Source organism: Chrysemys picta, chromosome 9 (assembly GCF_011386835.1).
Source record: "Chrysemys picta bellii isolate R12L10 chromosome 9, ASM1138683v2, whole genome shotgun sequence".
NCBI lineage: Eukaryota > Metazoa > Chordata > Testudines > Emydidae > Chrysemys > Chrysemys picta.
Window position 1 is genome coordinate 98705647 of NC_088799.1, and position 27075 is coordinate 98732721.

A 27075-nucleotide genomic window follows, 5' to 3' on the forward strand; every position below is an offset into this window, starting at 1 on the left:
TAGCGCTCTTCAATTTTCAATCATGTTGAAAAAGTTGCTAATAGGATGAGCCAAATTCAGGGCTACTGTCAATCTCTCTTCTAAATCTGGCTTTCATGTCACCAGAAATATGTTCTTTCTGTTCTACAGTAGACGATGCCAAATATCACGACACTAAAATTAACTCTACATTTTTAACTTTTTTGTAAATTGTCATGTGACTGTGACTGATTAGCAACTAAAATAAGCTAAAATTATTTGAGAGGATGGCTGAAGATTCTGTTTTGTATGTAAAAGGTCTTCAGTATGTGAGTACAATTGATTTCTTATTCCAGAGCGATGATGGATATTGATCTTAATATAATTGGTGTCTCTCAAACATTATTAGTATGTGTTAGCATCACATACTTGTTATATTCATTTTAAATGTATGAACCTTCAATATTAACATACTGCAATGCCTAGAACTAATTTCTAGTTCTAAAGTGACAAGCACTAATAAATTTTTACAGTTACATATTTAGAAAAAGATTTTGTGTAATGCATGGTTACAAAATACAGGGAAGCTAATTATCAAGACACTTGAGGATTGGGAATAAATCCGCATAAGTATGGTGATGTGTTTTGTTTCTGTATCCACAGTTCTAGGAATGAAAGAAAATTATTCAGTAAAAGAATTAAAAATGAAGTTTTAAGTAGAATGTATAATAAAATACATATGCTCAATGTTCAATCAGTGCTGAATAGAAGAAAATGTACAAGAAAATTCTTTCATGCTACTGGTAAGTTTTGCGCCAAAGACCGCTTTCGTCTAATAGGTGATGAACAGGGACAAAAGGTATTTCTTTAATATTTAGCTATTACATACTTGGCATCCGGACATATGAGAAAGGAGGATCTTTTTCCTACTGCGTATTTGCAAGCAGAGCCAGACAAATAATTTTATAATGAATAACGTATTCAACAACTTTCACCTCTTGTTCTGATTGTGTATTTGCATGGTTTCTACCAATCATTTCTCAAACAATGTAAAGAGCAAAGAATTAACTGTGATCATTTGTCATTAAAAGTTTGAGCACCGTTGGCTAGTTATGAGACCTATATACGAGATACAGCGTGTTTCTGTTTTCTGATGGGATGAATCAATTGTTTTTCTGATGCAAATATTCGTCCTTTCAGAACACTGATTCTAAGACTTCAGACTCTTCCCATCCGAGAACAGAAACATAGTTTTGAAATAGTTTTCAGTGAACTTTCCTACCAGTAAAATCATTTGCTGGAATGTTTTAAGAAACTGAACACAAAAAGGGGCATGAACACATCCCAGGTAAATTCATTTTAAAACTGAAATGAATATTCATAGGAAATATATTGCAGTATTTGCCCAGATCTGTTTGTAATCCATGTAGTAATGCAAGATGCCCTTTATCTGAAAAGGTGCTCTCTCTCAATTCTGAATACGTGTAAAGAAGAAAATGGGCTTCCGAAATGTTTTTATCGAAAATGTTCTTGGTGATTAAAATATGGTGTTCACATCAAATGGGTCCCCCGCCGATGTTGTGGCCTCTGTGCCCTATTGTAACACGCACAATAAAAATAAAATCATCAAGTGAGTTAAAATTTAAAGTCAGATTTTTCAAACATAGCTCCTAAAGTTAGACACCTAAATCCCCATTTAAAAACCTAAATAAGTGGCCTGGTTTATGGCCATAGCTCCTGTTGACATCAGTGAAAGTGGCAGATGAGAATTAGGCCTGAAGAAGAACTGTGTGTAAGCTTGCCACCAGAAGTTGGTCTGATAAAAGATATTACCTCCCCAGCTTGTGTGGTAAACAGCCCTGGTATAGGAATTCTGACTCCAGAAGCCTGCTTGTTACAACACAGCCAAACTCTCTTTACTATTGGGGGGGAGGGATAGCTCAGTGGTTTGAGCATTAGCCTCCTAACCCCAGGGTTATGAGTTCAGTCCTTCAGGGGGCCATTTAGGGAACTGGGGTAAAAATCTGTCTGGGGATTGGTCCTGCTTTGAGCAGAGAGTTGGACTAGATGATCTCTTGAGGTCCCTTCCAACCCTGGTATTCTATAATTATGTCACAGCCATACTCTCTACCAGCCTTGGTTACTATTAGCCAAGTGACCCCAACACACCCTCAATCCCAAATTTGCCTAAAACCATCTGCCCTGAAATGCCCAGGCCTCTCCTGGAATATTTAGAGACATAATAAGGCCCATTGCTTCTTCAAAGAGACAACAAACACTGCAGTTTCTTGCTTTAACTGGAGTTAAGTCAGTTCAATTCAAACACAGCACTGGGTTGGTTTAGATTAAAAGTAAAACATGGTTATTAACAAAAAAAAGAGGATTTTAAGTGAGTTCAAGTGTAAGGGATGAAGTCAGAATTGGTTACAAGCAAATAACAGTGAAAAATGCTTTCTAGTGCCTAAGATTAATAAAACTATAGTCTTGGTTCAAGGAAAGATTCTTACCACACTTCTTTCCAGCAAGATCGCTGACCATGCCCTTAGTCAAGATCTCCCACAAAGTCCAAGTGTTCCTTTGTCACCTTAGGTGAAACATAACTTGAGGTTCTTTGCCCCTTTCTTTTATAGTCCATTGCCCCTGCTGTGAGGAAAGGTGTCAGGGATTCTGATGGAGAAAGTTCCATGATAATTTCTTCCCTGCTGGTGCTTTCTACAATGCAAGTTGACCTGTCCCTGCAGCCTCCGATATGCTAATGAATGGCCATTTGACTGGAAGTGCCAGTTGTCTATGACTGCACCTGGATGGAGGCATCAGCCTTTCCTTTGTCTGGAAAAAAACTTTTATGTACTCCCTACATTTGTCTGGTTCAAATACATTTTAGTCCAATATTTTCTTCACGTTCATACAGTCCTTTGAGTGTTTACCATACATACATCACAGAAGAGTATTAATGATCAGTGTGTTGTTGGTTTTCCAATGATGCCTCCCAAGACACCTATTAGATAAAGATTGTGAGATAAGTGAAATGGGGTGCACTGAACTTGTCAGACCACCTGAAACTCACTACCAGATATCAGTGAGCCCCTTGCCTTCTAGCATTGGGTTGCTCTTAGGGTCACATAGCTCCACTGTGATGAATATCCTATGGGACTATTACAGGAGTGGGTGGGGAAAGTTCTGTGGCCTGCGATATGCAAGAGGTCAGACTAGATGATCATGAAGGTCCCATCTGGCCTTAAAGTCTATGAGTGAACATCTTTCCTATTCCACTTCTATCCCCACATCCAAGAATGCTCCTCCCTATGTACCACTCTCCAATTCCCCACAACACATTCAACTTTTAAATACTGGTATATATCAATATCTGTATTTCCAGCTCCAAGCAGTCAAACATCATGAGATTGGCTTAACAATGAGATTTTAAAAATAATAAATGTTGGGTTCTGTTTATTTGCCTTTTGAGTTTTGAGCTTTAGGGTTCATGTTTTCAAACTTTTCTCTGCAACTATAAAGTCTATAAACTTATTTTTTAAATGGACGCTGAGATTCTCATGTAATCACCTAACTGCAGGAGCTGGGGCTTTAAGAGAAAAAAAACAAAACAACTCACTATCCTGAGACTCATGACAAAATCATGAGAGTCGGCAACTCTAGTGTTTTGATCTGTCAGTGTCTTGTATTGGGATACGTTAACAGTGATTCAGATGTATTCTTGTTTATATGTATGTTTAGACACTTGGAGGAGTAAGAAAGTATGGTGCTGTGGAAAAGGATGCACACGGAGAGGGGCGTGGGGAAAAAGGCTCTAAAGGTGAACAACAGGAGTGCAGCTCTTTGGCGCTAGAAGGGAACCTAGGCTGAGACCTTGGGTCTTGGTTGGGAGGATGTAATGGGGAAGAGACATATTAACATTGCTAGATGTCCATGTGAAATACCTCTCTGATTCATATGTATTTAAGGGGGGAAAGAAACCCACGCGTAGGAAATTCTCACCAGAAAACCTTAATTAACGTAGATTGCATTTCCTACCAGTTCCAACTCTGCAAGAAAGGAGTGAAATCATCCCTCTTCTTAGCACCCCAGTTCCATCATGGGGGCAGGAACGGTGAGTGCAAGCTGGCAACAGTTCCAGAGAGGCTTTTGTTCCAGGAAACAGCAGTTTTCAACACGCTTTGCCATGTCCTGACACTGTTCCTAGCAAGATGTCTCATTCATTGGATCTTTTGGCTCCTTATCAGAGTAAATATTATCTGCTCTGCATTGGCTTAGCCAGGATTTGAGCATACCCATTTTTCAAAATGGGGTTATATAAATCTGGGTGTCACTATTTAAGTTCTGCTATCTGATAACCTACAAGGGTTAGGATCAAATACTTTATACTGTTATAAAGCCAGGAATCCTGACTCTCCCATGGGAAATAGCACTCATTTCTAGCCCTGAAAGCTCATTTTAATATCCATCTGTAAACTGCCACTGGTCCAGGATTGTGCATATCTGCCCACAGCCTCTGGTCCAGACAAACTGTACTAGGTGCAAGACTGGTCATAGTGGGGGGGAAAGTGGCTTTTCCCATTGTGGATCCTGAATCCAGCTGGGAACCAGTTCAGTCTCTGGTACATCTTAGAGCACCTGGGGGCGAGGAGGGGCTGATGGGGATGGTGGTGGTATGTCACTCAGGGACTAAAATTATGCAGGAGGAACTGTTTGAATGTTAAGTTGGCTGAATGGCCTCTTCATGCCACCAAGGATGTAGTTTTCAGTTTCTGCCTTTACCTGGTCCCAGTTTTCACATCTTGGAGGCAGGATGGAGGGTGAGTTTTGTGGTAGGTTGTTTTTATATAAGCCTAATAGCTGTGGGGGGAAAACCAGTGGCAGAAGGAGCTTTAGCTGTAGCCCCTGCAGAGGTTGGTGTGGAGACCATAGTTCAGAGCATGGGGGAGAAGATCAAAGGTGCAAAATAAATGCAATTTCTGCCATGTCTGTCATATGTTCTTTCAATGGTGGTTATGCCCACATACAGTCAACCTGTGGAACTCTTTGCCAGAGGATGTTGTGAAGACCAAGACCATAACAGAGTTCAAAAAAAGAACTAGATTAGTTCATGGAGGATACGTCCATCAATGGCTATTAGCCAGGAATGGAATCTCTCTTTGCCAGAAGCTGGAAATGGGCGACAGGGGATGGATCACTTGATGATTCCCTGTTCTGTTCATTCCCCCTGGTGCACTTGGCACTGGCCACTGTTGGAACACAGGATACTGGGCTAGATGGACCTTTCGTCTGACCCAGTATGGCCATTCTTATGTACAATATGTGCTTCGTGTGTGTATGTATATACACATACATATAAATGCATAAATACTGTGTAATATACATCCATATCTGTCAAGTTACAGTGAAATGAATTGCCACAAGGTAATATTTAAAAGACAAACCCAGCTAAAAACTGCCAGTGCCTTCTTGAAGCCAATCACTTTATACATCAAAAACCTGAGTAGCAGGAGAGTCAAACATTATTTTACCAATATACGTCAATGAGGAAGCCCCTTTCTACAGAAGGAATGCATGGTGCAGTGGTGTGTGGCCCTTGTCTCTTTCAGCATCTCAGAGTTTCACAAGAGTTCAGAAGATCTTCCTGGGTGACGGAGAAGATGCCCTAATTGGATGGTCAGAACCGGAGCCCCGGCACCACCAACTAAGAGAGTCAGGCTCAGAAAGTAGTAATAAAATCCCTTCTCAGTTACCCCTTTAGAGGTTGCCGTCCTTATGCATTCAGAGAGAGATTTTCTCTCTGGAGATGTAATATAAAGGAGTTACCTTCATGGGAACTGTGACCTTTCACAGAGCATCCTGTTTGTTTAAGAAATCTGACATACCCCATATTAATACTTGAATATGTGACTGAATGTGGAAAAAACTTTAGAGTTCATCAGTCTGCTTAACTGCAAAGCAAATTGTGGTTCTACTCTCAAACTGATGCGCTACTTTGCAGAGCAACAAAAAGGAAAAACAACTCTCCCCTTCCCCCCGACCCCTCTTGTCCGTAGGGAGATTGCTCCAGGTTTATAGAATCAGCAGAGAATTATAATTCACAGATGGAGGCTAAACTTTCTAAAGGTTGCTTAGCATTGGATAGTCTTACGGGTTTCTGACCTTTCCTGCTCTTGAAAAATCAATTTTGACCATTATAGGGTTCTCTGAAAGCAGCCGGCAGTGAGGATATGCTGGTTGCATCTCTTTACAATGGTTTTCGCTGTAGTTCATTGAGTTAGCCAACTTGAAGGGGGGGTGCTTTGTAGCCATCAAGAAGCCTAAGGCCACTGATGCCAGTGAGCACCTTATGGAAACACAGATTCCTCCATTGTCCAGCTGTATTGAAGATGTACGACCACTTGAGCCAAAAAAGGCCTGGCTTGATTAGAGGATTTCTCTGCTAAGATTTCCTTGGCTGTTTGTACCTCAGCACTTTAAAGTATAGGACTTCCTAAAGAAGTCCGCCTGCGTGAGGAGAAGCAGCACATATTCTTCTTTCATTCAGAAAGCTGGAGAGTGGCAGCATTCATTTTTACAGCTCTCTGCTTTCTGGGATACTGTGGCAATGCACAATCACCCTACACTGGCTGTGGGTTAGCAGCCAGGAGAGCGCTGATGCATTTAGGTACCCTGTCAGCAAAGCAGTTAAGCTTGTGCTCATCTTCAAGCATGTCCTTAAGTGCTTTGCTGAAGCAGTGTATATATATATTTGGACAAAGAAAACTCAAGTTTCCAGCTAACTGTTGAGTAGGCACCAGGTGAAGGGTGGATTGTGGGTGATGTGGGGAATGGCGGGTGGTGAAGAGAGAGGGTATTTGAACAGCAGCTGGAAAGGAGTGGGTACAGTTTGTGGAATCACCATCAGGAGATGGAATGGAATGAAGGCAGTGGATGGAGGAAGCGTGTGGAGCGGTGGGCTGGAAAATGGAAGTGCGGAAGGGAGTCTGATGGAACCATGGATGGGAAAGTGGGAGAGGGTCAGATGGAGCAGCTTGCTGCTGGGCCAGGCACAAGAGAGCGTCAGGCCTGAGAACTAGAGAAGACCCTAGGTCAGAAAGGAGTTGGAGGCATGAGCTATGGAGAAGTGGAAGGCAGCTATGTTGGGGAAGGGCTGGAAGCCTATGCTGGAGGGAGATTCGAAAGGCATGTTGGGAGATGATCTGAAGAAGCCAGACAGCTCCGAGGAGGAGCAGGAGATTGGGTTTGGGAGAGGAGCCAGTTAGATTGAGGGGAAGCCGTGCCGATGAAAGCGCTGAAAGGTTACGTTTGCAGAGCAGCCCTGGTGTCCCGCTACAGGGCCCCTCTGCAGGATAGTGTTAAACCATGAAACGAGTTATGACTGAATCGTAAAGTGGCCATTTGAGATTCCCAGGCCTTGGCAAGTGTTGCTTGAATATAAATAATACAGAAATGTCATTTGCAAGCATTCGTTTAACTCCAAATACCTCTTTGAGCCGGCTGTGTTTCTGCTCTTTTTCATTCACTGTTCACAAACATTTATGCAAATGAGTTTCTGTTCATACACAAGTCTGCAGAATGGCTGTTCCCTCACAAATTAATGTGTGAACAAGAGAATGTGTAGGAGCAAGAGTAGTTGCTATCTGCTGTTCAGTATGTTTTATTCTTTATTCTCTTGCTTAAGAAAAATATCCAATCACAGAGGTAGAAACGATGTTATGTGACTCATGTCACCAGTCATATAATGCAAAGAGCAAATACTTGAAGTGAACAGTCCTCAAACATGTTGGCTTTTCCAAACTCCAGTGTGAATACCTAGGAATGACAAATACATTCACAGAAATCACAGTTGCCCCTCAGGTGATTCATGAACAGAATCAAGTGCTAAATTGTCAGATGATTTATTCTCAACAAATAGTTTGTTATTCAGTTTTAGTCTCTTCATTTGAAGTAACTTACACTGAAATCTAGGGCCAGATCTTCAACTTGGGTACGTCGTTACAACCCTGTTGATGTCAATGAACCTAAGATAATTTGCAGCATCTGAGGATCTGGCCTCTAGTTTGTATGAATGAACCTTGCAGGTCAATATTCAAAGTGGCCACAACTTGTTCTCTACTGTCACACTCACAATTCGGTGCACAGAGTCATCTGCATGAAATAATTTCGGCAGAATTATACTAAGGACCACATTGTCAAAATGTGGCCTGTAATTGTGCACACTCTGTCATTAGCACATGCAAAGGAAAGAATCTTCACACAGAAATACCAGGCCAGATTCTCAGCGGATGTAAATCAATTGACTTCAATGGAGCTACATTTATTTATCCCAGCTGAGGATTTGAACTGTTCCTTGTATGTGCAGATTATTTCATTTGCATGTGCTAATGAGTGTGCACAGAATTATATGAACAAGTGACTGTTTGTGCAAAATTACAGGCCACATTTTGACATGTTCCCCGGTATAATTCCTCCTTTTACCTAGGTGAATTTGTACTGCCCAAACCGTTTTTAAAGTGCCTTTTAAAAATAAAACTCTCGAGAGGACACCCGAAATATATATTTCAAGTCTTCTATTATCAACATTTAAGGTCAGCTTGTTTCCAGCAGAACTATGCTAAAATGGAGGCTTGCCCATATTTTTCATTGTAAGTCCTTGGCAGTTATTTGTAGATAAAACTGGAACTTGTTCAACCAGGGTTTGTGGCAGCAATCGTTGCTGGCTTCAGCTCAACTCTACCTTCTGAGCTCTGTAATACAGCTGCTTGGAGTTCACTGCATGCCTTTGAAAGGCTCTACTGACTTGACTTTGTGTTACCGGAGAGTTCTAACTTTAGCTCTGCTGTATTCAGGTGCCAAACTCTCAATCTTCATTCCTTGTTTGATGCCCAGCAATCTTTCTACGTATCCTTTGTTTCCTGAGTTGTTCTATTTTCATCTTTTGAGGATGTTTCTAAGTTGAATCTATCTTTGCTCTAAAAAGCTCATCTTCTTCTTTGTTTAGGCACTATGTGGGTAGGACATCAGGCTTTTTGGCTGGTAGGAAGATTCCTTCAGCTTTGCACTCTTCTAAAGCTGACATCTGTGAAGAACACTTACGTTCAGAGAGATGGAGAAAGCTATAGGAAAACTTGTTGTTTGTAAATCAAATTTTGTCTAAAAAAGAAGTATTGTCCAAATCTGAATTCATCTACCAAATGTCCCCAAAGAGTTCTGTTAGTGCAGGTAGATGGCTAAAAATAATTTAGAGGTAAAAGTCTCAACTATGCTACCAGAAATGGAGGAAAGGTTCAATTTCTTATGTACTTTGTACTCTGAGGGAAGACACAAATAGTCCAGAGTTACTTTGTTCTCTGAAAGTCTAGTGATGATGATAACTTTGGGTACACCGACACTGCAATAAAAGACCCACAACACAGGCACGGCTGGCCTGGGTCAGCTGACTTGGGCTGCAGAGCTAAAAATTGCCGTGTAGACGTTTGGGCTCAGGAATCATACAATGGGGGAGGGTCCCAGGTTCCAGCCCAAGCCCAAACATCTACACTCCAATTTTTAGCCCTATGAGCCTGAGTCAGTTGACCCGAGAACTCAGTGCCACAGCTTTTTCAGTGTAGAATGGATGTACCCTTTGAGTACCTCCAGGAGCTATTACTACTGATTTGTAGTTCCCGTGAGTCCAGTGGGTATTCAGCAGTCCCCATCTTGTAGTATATCATGTATCTGAAGGGCAGCACGAACGCAATACCCGGGGATGTACAAATTCACCCAGAGAAGAGCAAATGCATCCATCACAGGCCCCTCTTTTGCCATAATGTTACATTATCCTGGAATGTTCAGCACTATTCAACATTCAACATCTGCCTAAATGTAAGCATGGGAGTAACCCCACTACAGTCATTTAGGGCCACTTCGTACTGTTCTGGCAGTATGAAAGGGCCTAAATTACCCATTTTCACTCACTTTAAGGCCATTTTATGCCATCAGAGCCTGAGATCTAATGAGAATCAGGCTAATCGGACTATGCACGGGCCTAAGTACTTTGTTGGTTCAAGGCTCTAATACATAACAATAACCCAGTAGCTAAGAGATGGGATCAGATGGCCATGAGATTTTGTCTGCTATATCTAATATACTACAGATATGGATGTTACACTGAGTGGCAGGATAACCAGGAATAAATTATCTCTTTTCTCCTAATGAGCAAAGGAAAATGTCATAGCTGAGATCAGCCTTGATGTTACTGTATAGAGAGTATTTTTTCTTCCATTGTTCTTGAAGAGAAAACCCATTTGATAGGGCAATTATGGACATTTAAAAGCATTGTGATTGAATGAGAATGAAAGCTACTGAACAGTGTTAAGTCTCTAATAACTTGTCAGTGGTGAATGATGTCATCCTTCAATACAATTGATGTGGACTCAGCGAGGGGAAAAAACATCATGTGGAAATATTTCCACACACACAGAGTCAATGAATTAATCAGCCCGATGTGTAGAAAAACATTTCAGCAGGAAACATGGAGTTATTCTCACATATTAGGAGTGGTTGCAAGTTTTCCACTTGGATTTTAAAGCTGAGTGACTAAAGTTACCCCACAACGGCAAGTTGTCTGCTATGATTTATAGATTATAATGACAGAAAAGGCCATTAGATCATCTAGTCTGATCTTCTGTTATCACAAACCATAGAATTTCATCCATTTACTCCTATGCTGTGCTTAATAACTTGTTTGACTAAAGCATGTTATCAGGAAGTCTTCTAGTCTTGATTTTGAAGACTTCTTCCCCTGGTAATTTGTTGCTATGGTTAACCCTCAATGTTAAAAAATAGGTGTCCCACTGGCTTGCAGGAGAAATGCTCACCCTATTTTTTAGCTTGGGAAATGCTCACCCTATTTTTTTTCGCCACAGAATTTTTCTCTTGAAAAAATGGCCTCTTTTTTTTTCAAAAATTATCAACAGAATTTTTTCCCGTTTTTTACACATTTTTTTCATCTCTTCCAAGCGTGTCGCCACACTCTGGTGGTCTCAATTTTTTCTTCCTTGCACATTCTTGACCCTGAAGGAAGGCTTAAGGTTCACTTTCCTCTCAGTCACCCAGGCGAGATCCCTTTTTGGATTCAGTTGCATTTAGTGTCTGGAATTATGAAGGATGATGAAGCGGGGAGGGAGGGTCAGAAGTTCAAGTGACCATGTTTGTTTTGGGCTTATCAGCAGGGCCAGTGCAAGGAAGTTTCGCGCCCTAGGCAAAACTTCCACCTGGTGCCCCCCCCGTGGCAGCTCCCCCCCTGCCCTGAGGCACCCCCTCCCTGCGGCAGCTCTCCCCCCCCCAGGGAGCTGTGCGGCAGCTCCCCACCCCAGCTCACCTCTGCTCCGCCTCCTCCCCGAGCACGCCACCCCTGCTCTAATTCTCCCATCCCAGGCTTGCGGTGCCAAACAGCTGATTGGCGCCACAAGCCTGGGAGGCGGGAGAAGTGGAGCGGCTGCTGCGCTGGGAGAGGGAGCCTGAGCCGCACGTGTCAGCGCGCCGCCGGCAGCCCAGCCCAGGAACGCTGTAAAAAAACAATGGGGGGCACCGCTTTTTGGCACCCCCAAATCTTGGCGCCCTAGGCAGCTGCCTAGTTTGCCTTAATGGTAGCACCAGCCCTGCTTATCAGTGGGGTGAATTGAGAGTAACAAATCAGAGTGGTGGAGTTAATGGTGGCCAATCAAAAGTAGAGAAATACACATATCATTGTGTGGTTACACGGTGATTGCATAAATCTCTGTGATGGTCATTTTTAGCCAAATTTATTTGCAAATTGGCTATTGAGAACTCCCGTTATGCAAATTTCACTCACTATTGCCAATGAATCAAAGCCTAGGGAACTGGTATACATGAGCAATGAGAGGTTTCAGAGTAGCAGCCGTGTTAGTCTGTATCCTCAAAAAGAAGAACAGGAGTACTTGTGGCACCTTAGAGACTAACAAATTTATTAGAGCATAAGCTTTCGTGGACTACAGCCCACTTCTTCGGATGCTGTAGTCCACGAAAGCTTATGCTCTAATAAATTTGTTAGTCTCTAAGGTGCCACAAGTACTCCTGTTCTTCTTTTTATGAGCAATGAGGTAGGGCTATGTATTATGTATAATTATAGTAGCTGGGTAAACCAATTCCCTTCTAAACACAGCGGTAGGATACTGGTTATTTCTGGTCAGGCCCTCCGAGCAGATACATACTCTATAAATGATCACTTAAATCCTTGAACTATAGCCAGACATACAACATGGATTAAAGAAACATAAATAAAATGCTACATCAAACTGATCACAAACTGAGAGTTCAAGAGATAAAATAGAGAGACACCTGCAGTTTGGCAAGCTGCAGAAATATTACTAGAGCAGAACCAGAGAATTCAGTCTCGGGACACGCTAACTTCGTTGGCACATAAGAATATCTTGATTAATCGTTTGGAAAAATAGGTTTTAGTTTTTACAAATGGGACTGAATTGAGAGCCAAGCAGATAATGAGAAACAATTTAATCTGGTACATGAAAAGGATTAATTTGAGTACCTGCTTTGTAGCTGGGCAACGCAGCTCAGTGCAGATAAATGGAAGATAATAAGCCTGGGAGTAAAGTACTCCATCCAGTAAATGGCTGCACAGAAAGATACTGCAGCAGGCTGACCTGGAAAAAAAAAGTTACTGGAAAAAAATTGCTTATTCAGCAGCGGAGCTGGAGACAGGAAATGGGATATTGAGCGACTGCTGCCAAAGGGGAAAACCAACGATCTTAAAAGATTCTGGTTACAGCGTGACTACGTGCCATAATGTTGGCTGCAGCTGGAAGTAAGATGGTGTGATGTCTGAAATTAAATTTGACCTGGATAGCATTTCAGTGCCTGGTTTGGGAGTGTCAAATAACCCGTCCTGAGAATATGGCCACCTTCCTTCATGGATTACATTGACTATGAATGCTTTAGACCAGGAGTCGGCAACCTTTCAGAAGTGGTGTGCCGAGTCTTCATTTATTCACTCTCATTTAAGGTTTCGCGTGCCAGTCATACATTTTAACGTTTTTAGAAGGTCTCTTTCTATAAGTCTATAATACATAACTAAACTATTGTGGTATGGAAAGTAAATAAGGTTTTTAAAATGTTTAAGACGCTTCATTTAAAATTAAATTAAAATGCAGAGCCCCCCGGACTGGTGGCCAGGACCCGGGCCGTGTGAGTGCCACTGAAAATCAGCTCGCTTATCGCTTTTGGCACTTGTGCCATAGGTTTCCTACCCCTGCTTTAGAGCAGGGTTCTCAGCCTGGGGCTAAAGACTACCCTGTCTTTCCTATGTTGCAAAAAGAGATGGGGGGAGGGGTCCAGAGGGAAGCATTGTTTTAAACTGTAAACACTTTGAGAAAGCACCAATTTCCTGTATTCTTTTGTGTTTGGAAAGCACCCAACATTGTCGTGGGTGTAACTGGAAGAAACCAATAATAATAAAATGCAAACCATGCAAAATGCAGGTTTTAGCTTCAGTCACAAACGGGCAGCACAACACAAACTAAATGAAAAGTTTACTAAGGTTTATAAATCTTTGGCACAAGCCGGACGGCACTTTTGAGGGACCCTGGGCCTCAGTGGTGTTGTACTGAACTCAGACCAAACATTCAGCTTCTTGTTAGGGTGATGCAAAACTAGGTGAAAGGCAACCATTGAGACTCATTTCATTGTGACATGGGGGTTCATATGAGACGGAAACTGAAAGGAAAAATGAGAAGGCTCAAAACCAAAGATAATGTCCAAACGAACTGCAAAGCAACGGGGCCAAGTTTGGCAGAGCTCTACTGAGAACTCGCACGTTTGGTACGTATGCGATTAGTCTTTACAGCGACACGTGAATGGGCCAATGCTTGGGGTAGTAGAAAATAAGGGGCAGCGTCCAGTGCTCAGAAGAGAGAGAAATAGATATACGCATATGGTTCGCGATATGACCCAACTGTGGTAATCTTAGCCTTATGAATAGTTCCATTGACTTCTGTGCTCAGGTCTATTATATGTTAACCTATAACGTTTCCATTTTCACTGTTAGCCATGTATTTCTGGAATAAATTTGATCACTTGGAGCATTCTAATATATTCTCGGGCATACTTCACCTTAGATTTGTCTGCTAAGTTTGGTGTCTGTATTCTAGGTAGTTTACCCTAGGTAGTGACTAAGTTTCTGCATCCTTCACTTTGGCAGATCAGTTGCTTTTTCAGCATCAGCCCAGGGCATCAGAAAGGGTCCTACTGCCCATTTCTCCTTGTAGTGTTAGGAATAATTAGCAGAAATTCCACTGTAGGCTGTCGGTCTTTAGAAGATGGCCCGGTTAGTAGATTCTGCTGTATAGCAGAGGTGTATTGGCCGAGCCACATGGAGGAGTTTTTGCTCTTGACTAAGGCAAAGTAGGTCCAAAATGATAAGGTAAAGCAGAAGAGGGCAGTGTTGTGCATAATTATTATTGTTATTGAACGTATTGCAGTAGCCCCTAGATCAGAGCCTCATCTTGCTAAGCCCTGCACACACATATAACAAACAATGATCCCTGCTCCAAACACCTAGCAATCTAACTAGATAGGACAATAGCACAGACGCTGCTGCTCTGACAAATAACTAAGTAACGTAAGGGTTGATAATAACAAATGCATGTCTGTCAATCCTCATGCTGCTGGAAGTGGATGGGTGACCCCTGATAAAAGTTTTGAGGGTCATAGGTGACACTTCCCAGTTGTGAGTTGGGCTCCCCGAGTTGTTCCTCTCCGTGTCTTTCTGCAGTCTGAACCCCTTGAAACATCTTTAAATTGACCGAAACAGTTTAACCGGAAGTTTAAAAAAATGTCCATTTGAGCTTCGTAAAATAAAATATCAAAGGGAAAAGAGAGCGCGATAGTGCGAAAGTGCTGGCCGCTAGGGATGCTCCACTGTTCCTGCTTGATGGCATTATTAATTAAAAGGTAAAGGAATTGCCAAGTATTTGTTAATTAAAAATCTATAGTTTCAGCAACTATTCAGCTCTATCTCCTAGCGTAACCAAAAAACGATTGAAAGTTAATGCCGAGCAGGTAGCACAGAGTGCCTGGAAAACTCTGGCACTGTGCCTGAAGGCAATGAGCCTTAGAGAGTCACAATGCTGCCAAGGTCTCTGGGGGAGTGTGACCAGAGCAGCTCCTGTTGCTTCCTGGGTGTAGGCCCAGCAGATAGCATGTAACAATGGTAGGGCATGGTTCTTCTCACTCCCTGTCGTTCTCTGCCCCCTAGGGCTACCCTCTGCACTTGATTGCCTGGTCCTTGCAGGCGTGGAGCAAAACAACCAGGATTGTCTTTGTGCTTTCATTCATATTCACAAGGAAAGGGCCTCCCTTAGCTGGAACACAGAGCTGCCACCTTTGCTTGACCTCACTTATACCCCTCCTGAAGACCCACCTTCCCCCGGCGTGACTGCAGGAAGTAAGATGACTGAGCTGGTCATCTATTTACTTTAGTTTATTGCTCATCTCTATGAAGGAGGGAGATCAACTCCTATAAGGGAGGGCAGCAAGGGAGGTGGAATTGAAGCCGGGAGCTGGAGTTGCAGGAGGGCTGAACGGAGAGCGAGGAGAAGCTAAGGGAGTGTGTTGGATTTAAAATGAGGCAAAAACCTGGGCTGTCATATGGATATAATTCATCAATGTAAAAAAGCCAAAAATGGCTAAGAACTTAAAAATCAGAGAGCAGCCCACGAATCCCAATGGTGGTTCAACCTGCTAATATTCCGAACAAAGAGAGCGCTCAGCCATACTTGTCGCTGTTTCCATCACTTCACACTGATTCAACAGACAATCTAGACTTCAGAGTGACACCCAGATAGAGCGACAATCCTGGAATCTTATATAGATACGAGAGCCCAATAAATAAACAAACCAACAGCAAATGAACTAATAAGGAACATGTCAGTCTTCGCACTGATCACTTGGCTTTATGTGGCATCACTTCCCCCCACCCTGCGCCCATTATAGAGCTTATAGGCTGTGTGCTCTTTTGAACAGGTGATGCCCTCTGGGTTTGAGTGGAGAGAGCTCTTGGATGAGGGCAGCAGCTGAAGGCTTCGGGAGGATTAGAATAGTTGGCAAGGATAAGAAAAGGTCTGAGAAGCCAGGGGAAACACGTAACTCACGCACAGGGCTGAGAGAAAAAGCTCACTTATTCTTGGCAAATGTGACCCTGTTTGGCTCACGTAGAACGTTGCTTATATGGTTTAATCTGCTTGTGCAAAATGTGTGTCATGCAGGGTGTGTAGGGGTGACAGCACTGTAATTGATCTAGATCAATGGTTTTCAACCTGTGATCCGCAAACCTCTGGGGGTGCACACACTGTTTAAGATTTCCAAAGGGATCTGCACCTCCATTCGTTATAAAAAGGTTGAAAACCGCTGATCTAGATTGTGAACAAACTGGCTGAGGAAATTACATTTTCCTTCTGCATGTCATTGAAACAGTGTATTAAGTTTATATACAGACACATACAATATGGGATGTAAGCCCAAACTGTTTATAATGTGTATTTTAAATATTACATTGACCTGAAAGTGGCGGTTTCACTGATGGTCTCTGAAGACAGATGCAGGATTGGCCATTGATTGATATTGCTGAACATGAAGGTCTGCCAGCATACAAGAGTGCCCCCTAATGGGTTAGTCTATTGTACTAACGCCCTATTTTCTAGCTAATTAGATTTTGATGCTTTCAGAATTCAAAAGCAAACCATATTTTTAGGAAGGCTTATACATGGCTAATGAGCATCTTGACATGAAAGCTGTCTCCAGCTACAGAAATAGCAAAGGTGCCGCGGGACTCCTGAGAGATGTTTTTAAGCATAAAAAATGAGGAGCACTTGTGGCACCTTAGAGACTAACATTTATTTGGGCATAAGCTTTCGTGGGCTAGAACCCACTTCACCAGCTGTATGAAGTAAAAAATACAGGAGCAGGTATAAATACATGAAAGGATGGGGGGTGCTTTACCAAGTGTTAGGTCAGTCTAACGAGATAAATCAATTAAAAGCGTGATCCTCTAAATCGGAATAACTTGGCCATGGTCCTGTAAATACTAAACATTGTTCTGCCACTTCCCCCCCCATGACTACAAAGCTGTGAAGACAAATTTTGTAGAAAATTCTAAGACAATATTTATAATCCTGTATGTTAGAATCTCTCAGTGCAACAAAGAATTATAGCGGGTGGCTGGGTGAGCCAACCTTATCTGGACTGGATGGGACTTTAACTCAGTGAATCCATGAAACACCCACCCCTTTCACGAACTTCTATGCCAGTTGGGCGAGAGAAACGAAAGCCAATACAAGGCTACAGCATATGAATGGTCAATGTGACAACGATAGTGCAAGTTATCCCGTATAGGTTGCGATCCCAGTGTCGCGGGTCCCTCAGCAGCTGCTGGTTTGGGGGCACTGTCTGAATTGGCCCTGCTTATAGAGTACCTTGCATCACAAAGGGCTTTATGGGCCACATTCAGGAGCAGTTCCCTTGGCACCAATTATACCAGATCTTAATTTGGCCCTATAGCTCCAAATACGTAGTTACTAACTCCCCCCTGAGTGTGCATAATCTAGAGGTAAACTGCTTTTTTCCCAAGGGCAGATTTTTTTAGTAACTGTTTTCACTCTAACTTAGGACAAACCGTTTCTTGGGTCCAGAGACTGATCTCAGACAGAGTCCCGAGCAACAGAAACCTGTAAAGGAAAGTTGCATGCAGAATCCTCTCTATATGCTCCACTCTCTCACAGAACTATGGCCCATAGAGAAGGTGTAAGACAGGCCTGCCCTACAGGAGTCAAGGCTCTATCCAGAGATGCTGGGAAGGATGAACAGCAGTGTTGGGACTTCCTCCGAGACCCCTTTCCACTTGGCTTCCCAAGAACTGAGGTAGACTCCAGATTTCATCACTCAGGCATCTTTATTTTCCATGCAGCAAACTTACTCTGAGTTGGTCAGACACAAATGCGGCGGCTGGGGGCTGGATGCAGACTACATCGCAGCTCCAAAGTTACATGAAATCTCCTTCCTTCAGATACATTTACATATCCCATTGCATTTATTATACAGCGCATCACATGTTTTGCAGGAACCAATCCCTGTACAGCACACTCTGTCCACACACTGTCCGTGTTTGACTTGACTCTTTACCTCAGTTTTATCCTCCCAACTTACCTTATCCATTGTTATCTTGTTCTTCGTAAATGGCTCCCTCGGTGTTCCCCCTCTAAGCTGAGCTAGTTCACATGTTCTGTCTCTTAGCTTACTAACCTATTTACTTGTCTTAGTTAGCCCAAATATTCCCTTTTCAGCCTGGTGAGCTATTTACCTCCCTGTCTTCCAAATTATGAGGCCTCCCCCGTGTTCAATTAGCAATTACTCATGCCAAGGCAGACTTACAAGCAGGAGAAGGAGGATGCCTCTTGGAAGGTGTTGAGGAGCCAGAGGAGAACCACCATTGGTGCTTGTTCTGGGGAGAGCAGGCCTGATAGCTGTGGATGAGGGGAAAAAGCTGGAGGGTTTGGGTTGCAGAACAAGGTTATCTCACTGCATCTCCCACCAATCCCACTTGCTATGCTCCTACCCTCCATTCGCTGAGCTCCAGTTGAAATATACTGGCCCCCGGCACCCAACTTACTAGGTTCACGGTTGTCCATCTGCCATAAGCCCTGTGTAAATGTTTGCAAACCACTCCTAACCTCTCCCCCCATTGAATTCTTATCAGTCTATTTTTTTTAAAAACTTTGTTTTAAAATTAATACAGTCAAAAAGGCAGTTTAAATAACAGAATATTCAACAGTTGCTAAACCTTCCTTCAGCAGATTTGAGTGCAAGACTGAAACTGAACTGTTATCTTTTCCAGCTCTCCTTACAGAATGAAGATCTGAATTGCAAAAAGGCCTTTAAAATAGCTTGTGCATATTAAAGCAGACTGAGTCAAACTGACAAAGCAGAAAAAGAACATGAACTGGAGATGCACTTGTGTGATACATCATGTTAACGATTCCGTTTTCCAAACCAGTCGCATTTCAATAATGCATGGAGTTTCCAAACAAATGTATATCGAAATACATTCAGACTGAGAAAAATAAAGTACTGTGTGGAAGGATTGGCGGGGGAGAAGAAAAATAATTAATTAATATATATCTGAGGTTTATGCCATTTCCCCACTGGGAATCTGGGCATCATTTGTAAGGATTTCATCTGCAAATTTTACATCTGGATTCAATCCCTTCTATGCAGGATCCATGAACATGACATGACAAATATTTATTGCAAGAGGAAAATGTTTGCAAGTAATATGCATAGACTCTTCTCCCCGCCCCCCCTTTGTTAAAAGATTCTGTAATCTAGCCTTTGTTGATGTTAAAGAGAACAGCCCGGGTAAGGAATATTGGATTTTTCTGCGTGATACATTCAGCATGCAGAGCATTTGAACTTTGGATTCAGCTGTATCGTTTAACTGCAGGAGCTAGGAATATTTTAATATTAATGGAGAAGCTAGTTACATCCTGCAGAGGCCAGTCTACGATACACTGACTGTAAATGTGGTAATATATGTCTGCATGGGGCCAACCAGAGCAGCGCCTGCTGTCTAGAAGCCAGACAGAATTTACATTCTGCCCTGTGGACCCTAGCCACATTTCGTGCTGTTGAATCCCGCAGCCAAAAAAGTCTCCTGGTTTGCATGCTGCCTACAGCAAAGCCAAGAGGTCATCGTGTCTGGAGGAGCTATTCCATCAGCCACCTTGTGTTAACCACAGCGAAGGGTTTGTGATGCCATTTTGTTTTATCCAGGCTGATGCCCATATGTTGCGGGGAGAGAGGATGCTCCCTGGCAGGGTGATGTAATCATTCTTTACATCTGCATTCAATCCCACATGATACGCCTGAGAGCGCCTTGAGCCCTGCGATCCCCCCGCTAGCTAATCTGTCATATCCTCTTGACAGTTATTAAACATGGATTTAGCCGCATGACTCAAAGGTACCTTTCTGGCACATTTGAAATGAAGGGATTTCAATAAGGAGGGTCTCGGGCTAGTCACCGACGTAAGCCATTCCGTGAAGTCAACCCAGATGTCCTTGATCGCTAGATTAAAATGACATTCCTATAAAACTGAATTATGTCAAAAACAATTGGGAAAGTCCGAACCCAGTGCCCACTGGAGTCAGTCGGAGCTCTGACTTCTGTGGGCGTTGGCTCAGGCAGTAAATAGGGGCTTTCTTGTATGTTGGTTGGTTGTTTCATTTTTTTTTTTTAAGAGCAGGAAAATGCTAGCCTTGGAAATCTGGGGAGCTGGCTGAGTTTGCTTAGACTGAACTGTTCCGTCAGTATTTCTGAGGATGGATAGACTTGTGATTGAAGTGATGGGCTGGGATTTGTGAGATTTGGGCACAGGCTTGCCATGTGGCTATGGTCTAGTCACTGAGGGGAACATTTTCAAAAAAAGTCTAAGTGACTCAGGAGCTAAATCCCATTTCAAAAGTGACTTAAACCCTTAGACCTAGATCAGCTGAAATAAATGGGAGTTGAGCACCTAAATACCTTTAAGGATCTGTGACTGTGCCTGCCTCACTTTTGAAAAGGGGACTTAGGCTCCTAACCCCCATTGGGTCAAGTATTTAGATGCCTAAAGATGCTGATAATTGCCTAGTGGGATTGTCCAAACACCTAACTTCAGTTGATTTCAATGTAAATATGGAGTCTAACCTTCCTAGATGCTTTTGAAAATCCCACTAGGCACCTACCTGCAATGTTAGGTGACTAAATACCTTTACAATTCTGCCCTGTAAGCAATTTTGAAAATTGTATCTAATGCCTCATTGAAATGTGATTTAGGCTCCTAAGTCACATAGGTACTACTGAAAACTTTACCCATGATCTCTTTGTGCCCCAGTTCCTCATCTCTAAAGTGGGGGTGGGGATGATACTTCATTTCTTCCATCTTTTGTCTGCCTGTCTTGTTTATTTCAATTGTAAGCGCTTCAGGGCAAAGGGTTGTCTATATGTACCTCGTAGAATGGGACTCTGGTTTTGGTTGGAGACTCTAGGCATTATAATATTGCAAATAATAGGAAAGTACACTTCTAGTTACAGATCACATGTATTCAGTAGGACAAATATTTTCATTCTCACCTCCGTGTTACAAATTGTCATGGATTAGGATATAACAATTTTAATATTTCAGTTATTTAGTAGAAGTACTTTTGTTCTGTGAACTGTGGAACTCATTGCCATAGGAAATCACGGAGACAAAAAATTTGCAACATTCAAAAAAGAATTGGACATTTGTAGAGATCACAAAAATATCCGGAGATATCATAGTTAATAATAACAAAAGTTCTGGGAGGGATATTTAAACCTCGTGCTCCAAGATTTAAGCCAGTCTCTAACTATTAAGAAACAGGATGAGATTCACATGGGAGGCGGATTATCCCACAACTGCTGTGTGAGGGATTCTTACAGCTTTCTCTGAGTCATCTGGGGCTGGCCACTGGACTAGATGGGCATTGGATCTGATCCAGTCTGGCAATTCCTGTGTTTCTTTGTTCCTTACTTGGGGAAAATTCTGCACAGAATCCAGAAAACTCGCCGATTTTCAGTCACGGGAGTTTCCTATGGATTGTTCCATTGCAGGTGGTAGGGATCCTCTTCTATATTACTGTGAACTTACTTATGGCCTGACATCCACAGTGACATTCTGTGGCTCTCTGGTCGCCTTCAGAGGGTTCTGGCACGTGCAGAAAAGCTGAGTTCCTCTGTGCTGCTCCTCAGCGTTAACTCCTGCCAGCTTGGCTCCCACAGACCATTACCCCCGGTGTGGCTCCTCGGCATTAAGCCCCCTGGACAGTGCAACCTTGCTGATTTTTTCAGAGGAAGGATGGCTCAGTGATTAGGGTGCTAGTTTGGGACTGGAGAGGTAGGGGGTTCAGTCCTCTGCTCTGCTACAGCCTTCCTGTGTGGCCATGGGCAAGTCACTTATTCTCTCTTTGCCTCAGTTCCCCATCTGCAAAATGGGATGATCGGATGTCATGAGGATAAATACATTAACGATGATGAGGTGCTCAGATGTTATAGTAATGGGTGCCAGGTAAGTACCGTAGACAGATTCTGCTGCACAGCTGAAATTCTAGACAGCTGTGAAGGAAGGCCCTGGATTTGCACTCTAATTCTTGGTGTCCCGTTGAAGTGCGCTCACCGGAAAAAGCAGAAGAGACTTCCCATATCTAACATAGATATCACATCCCTGTATAATACCACGCACATTTGTTAAAGGTCACTTTTAGCATCATTTTGCTAACCTATGATAACAGTAACAATGTATTTGATATCGTTCTATATTATATTTAGTGCTTATAACCTATGACAACCAATGCAGTACCTCTGTGAACGACATAGCACAAGATTAAGATGCACTATGCCAAGCAAGCAATATCAAATAAACACTGTGGATGTTTGGATAGATGATATTGGGGGAGAAATCTCAGACGCAAAAGCCCAAGCCAGCTTCCACTAAAGTCAATGAGTGTTTCCATTGACTGTAATGGGAGGTGAATCAGGCCTAAATTTAGTCTGGCTAGGTCCGCTTCCACATATACTAAAACCAGCTGTTTCAAACAGATTTAGACTTAGAGAAACATAAGAGTATCAACTGACCATGAGTAAATTTAAGCTGGAAATGAGAAGGTTTCTAACCATCATAGGAGAGTGGTTCTGGAGCACTCCTTCCAGAAGGGGTTATCAGGACAAGAAACTTAATGGTCTTTAAGATGGAGCTTGATAGCTTTATTACCCAACGGGGTGGTGTGAGACCACAGGGGACTGGACACGATGACCCCTTCCATTCCAGGAGGACCCATCTGCTCTGATGTTCCTAACTATGGCAACCTTCCAAAATTACACTTGCTGCCTGGGGCTGCTAATGTGTTTTGGTCAGGACGTAAAATGTCCTTTTTTTTTTTTTTTCATTATAGCTTTGGTGCCTGGGCTAGTAAATGTTCTTGACTACATGGCAGATCAGTGTGTAATATAATATGTGGTCTTCCATGAGCAATAGCTTATGACAGGGACTGGAGACAGGACACTCTAAAATAATTGTAATGGTAGTTTAAAAAGACATCCCAAAGAACATTGGTCTGAAAACCAGATTGTTAAGCTCTATGTATTGTAAGTTGTCAGTGTTTCCTAGTGTTTTTCTGTTGAGAAAACACAAATGCCAAGGTAGTACATTGGCAAAGTACAAAGTGTCAGAGTCACGTGTTGGTTAAGGGCAACTGCAGACGTTCTGTTGCTTACAGCAGGAGTTATTTATAAGTCAGCTTTGGAAAAAAAGCATCTTTGAAAATGGGAACTGGATGCAGAATCTAGTAAATTAAAGGTGGTGGTTACTCAGAGATATGATGACTAGACTTAGCACTTCCCTCTCACCCCCCAGAAAAATATGGAATAAAAGAGATTGCTACATGTGCAACAGGTTGTTTTCATCATCTACGTTCCTACTATTTCATGTACCAAATGTTGTTGTTTTTTTAAATGTTACTTAATTTGTTGCTTAGCAGTTGAGCCACTGGTAGTATAATGTAGCAGTGCAAATCCAATGCACAGTAGAAATGAAAGCTCTATTCGTCATCTTGATAAATCTTATTTGCAACAGTTCTGTAAAGGATGTGACAGACTAGCTGAAGGAGAGATCTGGGGACATAGGGTAACACATGAAATTTAATTCTGAATGATTCGATGTCACAGTGCAAACGAAGCATGAGCTCGCATGAAGTAGTAATTGCAAATGGGCTGTCCACTGGTTTGTATATTCTTCACATCCTCCTTGTTGATTGGAAATAATGTTGCCATAGTACCAGAAACATTAATTTTCTCACTCTCTCTTCCCGTGTTTTATTGATCTCCCCTCCCCCCCACCCACCCACCCCCCGCCCCAGTAAAAATGACTCTTCCTCCTTGTTGGTTGAATAAGTCAGTTTTATACATGCCATGCACATCCACAGCTTTTGTGACAGCTCAGACCTCATTGCTACTTAGGGCTCCTCTAGAGTGGCAAAAACGAGACTCAATTCACTGGTGGCAAAAATGTCAAAGCTCTGTTTACACTCGGCTCCCACTGTTGCTACCACCAGTGGGGCTGTCCTGGTGGGCCTCGATATTGAATGACAGGTCCCATTGTTGCCAGTGTGTATGTAGCCTTAGAGAGGAGTCATTTTTCTATACGCAGATGTTCAGGTCTTATTCTTTCCTAGTAGACGTGCGGTAGTTAACCAGTGCATTTCCCTTAGTCCACATCCAGTGCACGGGGCCTTGCTTTAGACGTGAGGTTAGAAGCAGGCTCGATCATAGAATATCATAGAATATCAGGGTTGGAAGGGACCTCAGGAGGTCATCTAGTCCAACCCCCTGCTCAAAGCAGGACCAATTCCCAACTAAATCATCGCAGCCAGGGCTTTGTCAAGCCTGACCTTAAAAACCTCTAAGGAAGGAGATTCCACCACCTCCCTAGGTAACCCATTCCAGTGCTTCACCACCCTCCTAGTGAAAAAGTTTTTCCTAATATCCAACTTAAACCTCCCCCACTGCAACTTGAGACCATTACTCCTTGTTCTGTCCTCTGCTACCACTGAGAACAGTCTAGATCCATCCTCTTTGGAACCCCCTTTCAGGTAGTTGAAAGCAGCTATCAAATCCCCCCTCATTCTTCTCTTCTGCAGACTAAACAACCCCAGTTCCCTCAGCCTCTCCTCATAAGTCATGCGCTCCAGCCCCCTAATCATTTTTGTTGCCCTCCGCTGGACTCTTTCCAATTTTTCCACATCCTTCTTGTAGTGTGGGGCCCAAAACTGGACACAGTACTCCAGATGAGGCCTCACCAATGTCGAATAGAGGGGAATGATCAAGTCCCTCGATCTGCTGGCAATGCCCCTACTTATACAAAATGCTGTTAACCTTCTTGGCAACAAGGGCACACTGTTGACTCTCATCCAGCTTCTCGTTCACTGTAACCCCTTGGTCCTTTTCTGCAGAACTGCTTCCTAGCCATTCAGTCCCTAGTGTGTAACAGTGCATGGGATTCTTCCGTCCTAAGTGCAGGACTCTGCACTTGTCCTTGTTGAACCTCATCAGGTTTCTTTTGGCCCAATCCTCTAATTTGTCTAGGTCTCTCTGTATCCTATCCCTACCCTCCAGCGTATATACCACTCCTCCCAGTTTAGTGTCATCTGCAAACTTGCTGAGAGTGCAGTCCACACCATCCTCCAGATCATTAATGAAGATATTGAACAAAACCGGCCCCAGGACCAACCCTTGGAGCACTCCGATGCATTGGTACTGTCTGTCATTTTAGAGAGCACAATAGAAATGAAGTCTTCATGAAAAGAAACACAACCTCTCTCCACCCACTGCAGTCTTATACATTCCCTCCAAGGAGGGGACGTGTCGGAATTCTGGGTGCAGTGACGGAACAGTGCTACGCTAGTTTTGAGTGTGGATGGATATTTTAGACTCCAGCAAGAGTTTTTGTCCAGCTACTGCTGGTGGGGAAAATTATTTCTCCTAGTTTGCAATATTAATTTGCTCCTTCGGGCAGAGATTTTGCCTTCACATCTGGCTGTACAGCACTTAGCTCACTGGGGCTCTGATTCTCGACTGTGGACTTTGGGGGCCACTGCAATACAAATATTGCATAAATAATAACAACCATTCCATCCTCGCCTGGCTTGTAACGGGCGCTTTGTAATCAAATTACTTTTTAACTCCGCATACAACAACCGACCTGGGGAACCCTCCATTTGCAAAGTGAACATCACGTCTCTTTTCATACCGGCTAGCGTTTAGTGGAACAAGCTGATAATAGCGGAAATCAGGAGCCCTCAACTTTGGAAATCCATTCCCCTCCACTACCCTTGGTCCAAACAGCTCTCATCTGTTGAGGTTCCACAATGTACAATCAGTGGCTGTAGCCAAGTGCATTTTTTCCCCATCTGCCCTTGCTAAGTGTGACCTCTTCTCTCTGCTATGGACCTCACCACAATCATCCATGCCTTTGTCATCTCAAGATTAGATTGCTGTAAAGGGCTCTACGTGGAGTTACACCTTGGGATTGTTCAGAAGCTGAACCTCGCGTAGAAAGCTGCAGCCTGCTTACTAAGTAGCGCTGCACATTGGACCAGTGCCCTGTGATCTTGTGCTGGCTTCTGGGTGGAATTCAAGGTGTGGATTTTAACCTCTAAAGCCCTGGATGGTTTAGGGCCTTCTTCCCAGAGAGCTGGGCTCCCTCCCTGGGATACACAACCACAGCTGAGATCAGTGGAGATGCACGCGTTGGATTTGTTAACCTCTGAGCACACTGCAAAGGCTGGCTTCATTAATCTCTGTTAAGGTTCTTGGGAGAGAGTGGGGTGGAGGTGGAGATATTTGTGGGCACTCCTTTGTCTACGCGGTAATTTATAATTAGTCAGGGCTTGCTGAGAGCAGTTGTAAGCAATGCCACTGTTCCAACAACAGGCCTCTGCTTGAAGTTTGGTACCCGGAACTTCGGTTCAGCCTGTTATAGAGATAGGGGCCATTTAGAATCAGGTTTGGAGGTAGGGGCCGTTTAGATGGGGAATCAGGTTTGAAGCTGTCGAAATCCAGGGGCCAGTTCTGGGGGCCAGGGGGCAGTGCTGCATTAATTTGTGAATGCTGTATGTGACTGTAGCCTTAGAGAGGAGTGGCGCAAGGGTAGCACATCTGATTCCAGATCAGAAGGTTGTGTGTTCAAATCACATTGGGGTCATGCAGGTGACTGTTGTGCCTCTGTCCTGGTGTGCCTTGCTTGGGTAGAGGGTCCCCCCTGAAAAGGGCATTGCCCTTACCTTTAAAATGGGGGGATAGCTCAGTGGTTTGAGCATTGGCCTACTAAACCCAGGGTTGTGAGTTCAATCCTTGAGGGGGCCATTTAAGGATCTGGGGCAAAAATCTGTCTGGGGATTGGTCCTGCTTTGAGCAGGGGATTGGACTAGATGACCTCCTGAGATCCCTTCCAACCCTGATATTCTATGATTCTATGACTGGCTGGTGGGATGGTTATT

At 43.1% G+C, this 27075-nt stretch overlaps 1 protein-coding gene across 8 annotated transcripts in view; it reads left to right on the forward strand.

The window, feature by feature from the left end:
* The window catches only part of FGF13 (fibroblast growth factor 13), a 339123-nt gene that overhangs the window by 185548 nt on the left and 126500 nt on the right, over positions 1-27075 (forward strand). The window contains exon 1 of one of the 8 annotated variants that reach the window (XM_005301035.5): positions 19634-19769. The exons of the other annotated variants lie outside the window; for them this stretch is intronic. Within the exon in view, the coding sequence (XP_005301092.2) occupies positions 19688-19769 (82 nt within the window). The 5' untranslated portion in view covers positions 19634-19687. Of the gene's footprint in view, positions 1-19633; positions 19770-27075 lie in introns of those variants that run through there. 8 annotated transcript variants of the gene reach the window in all.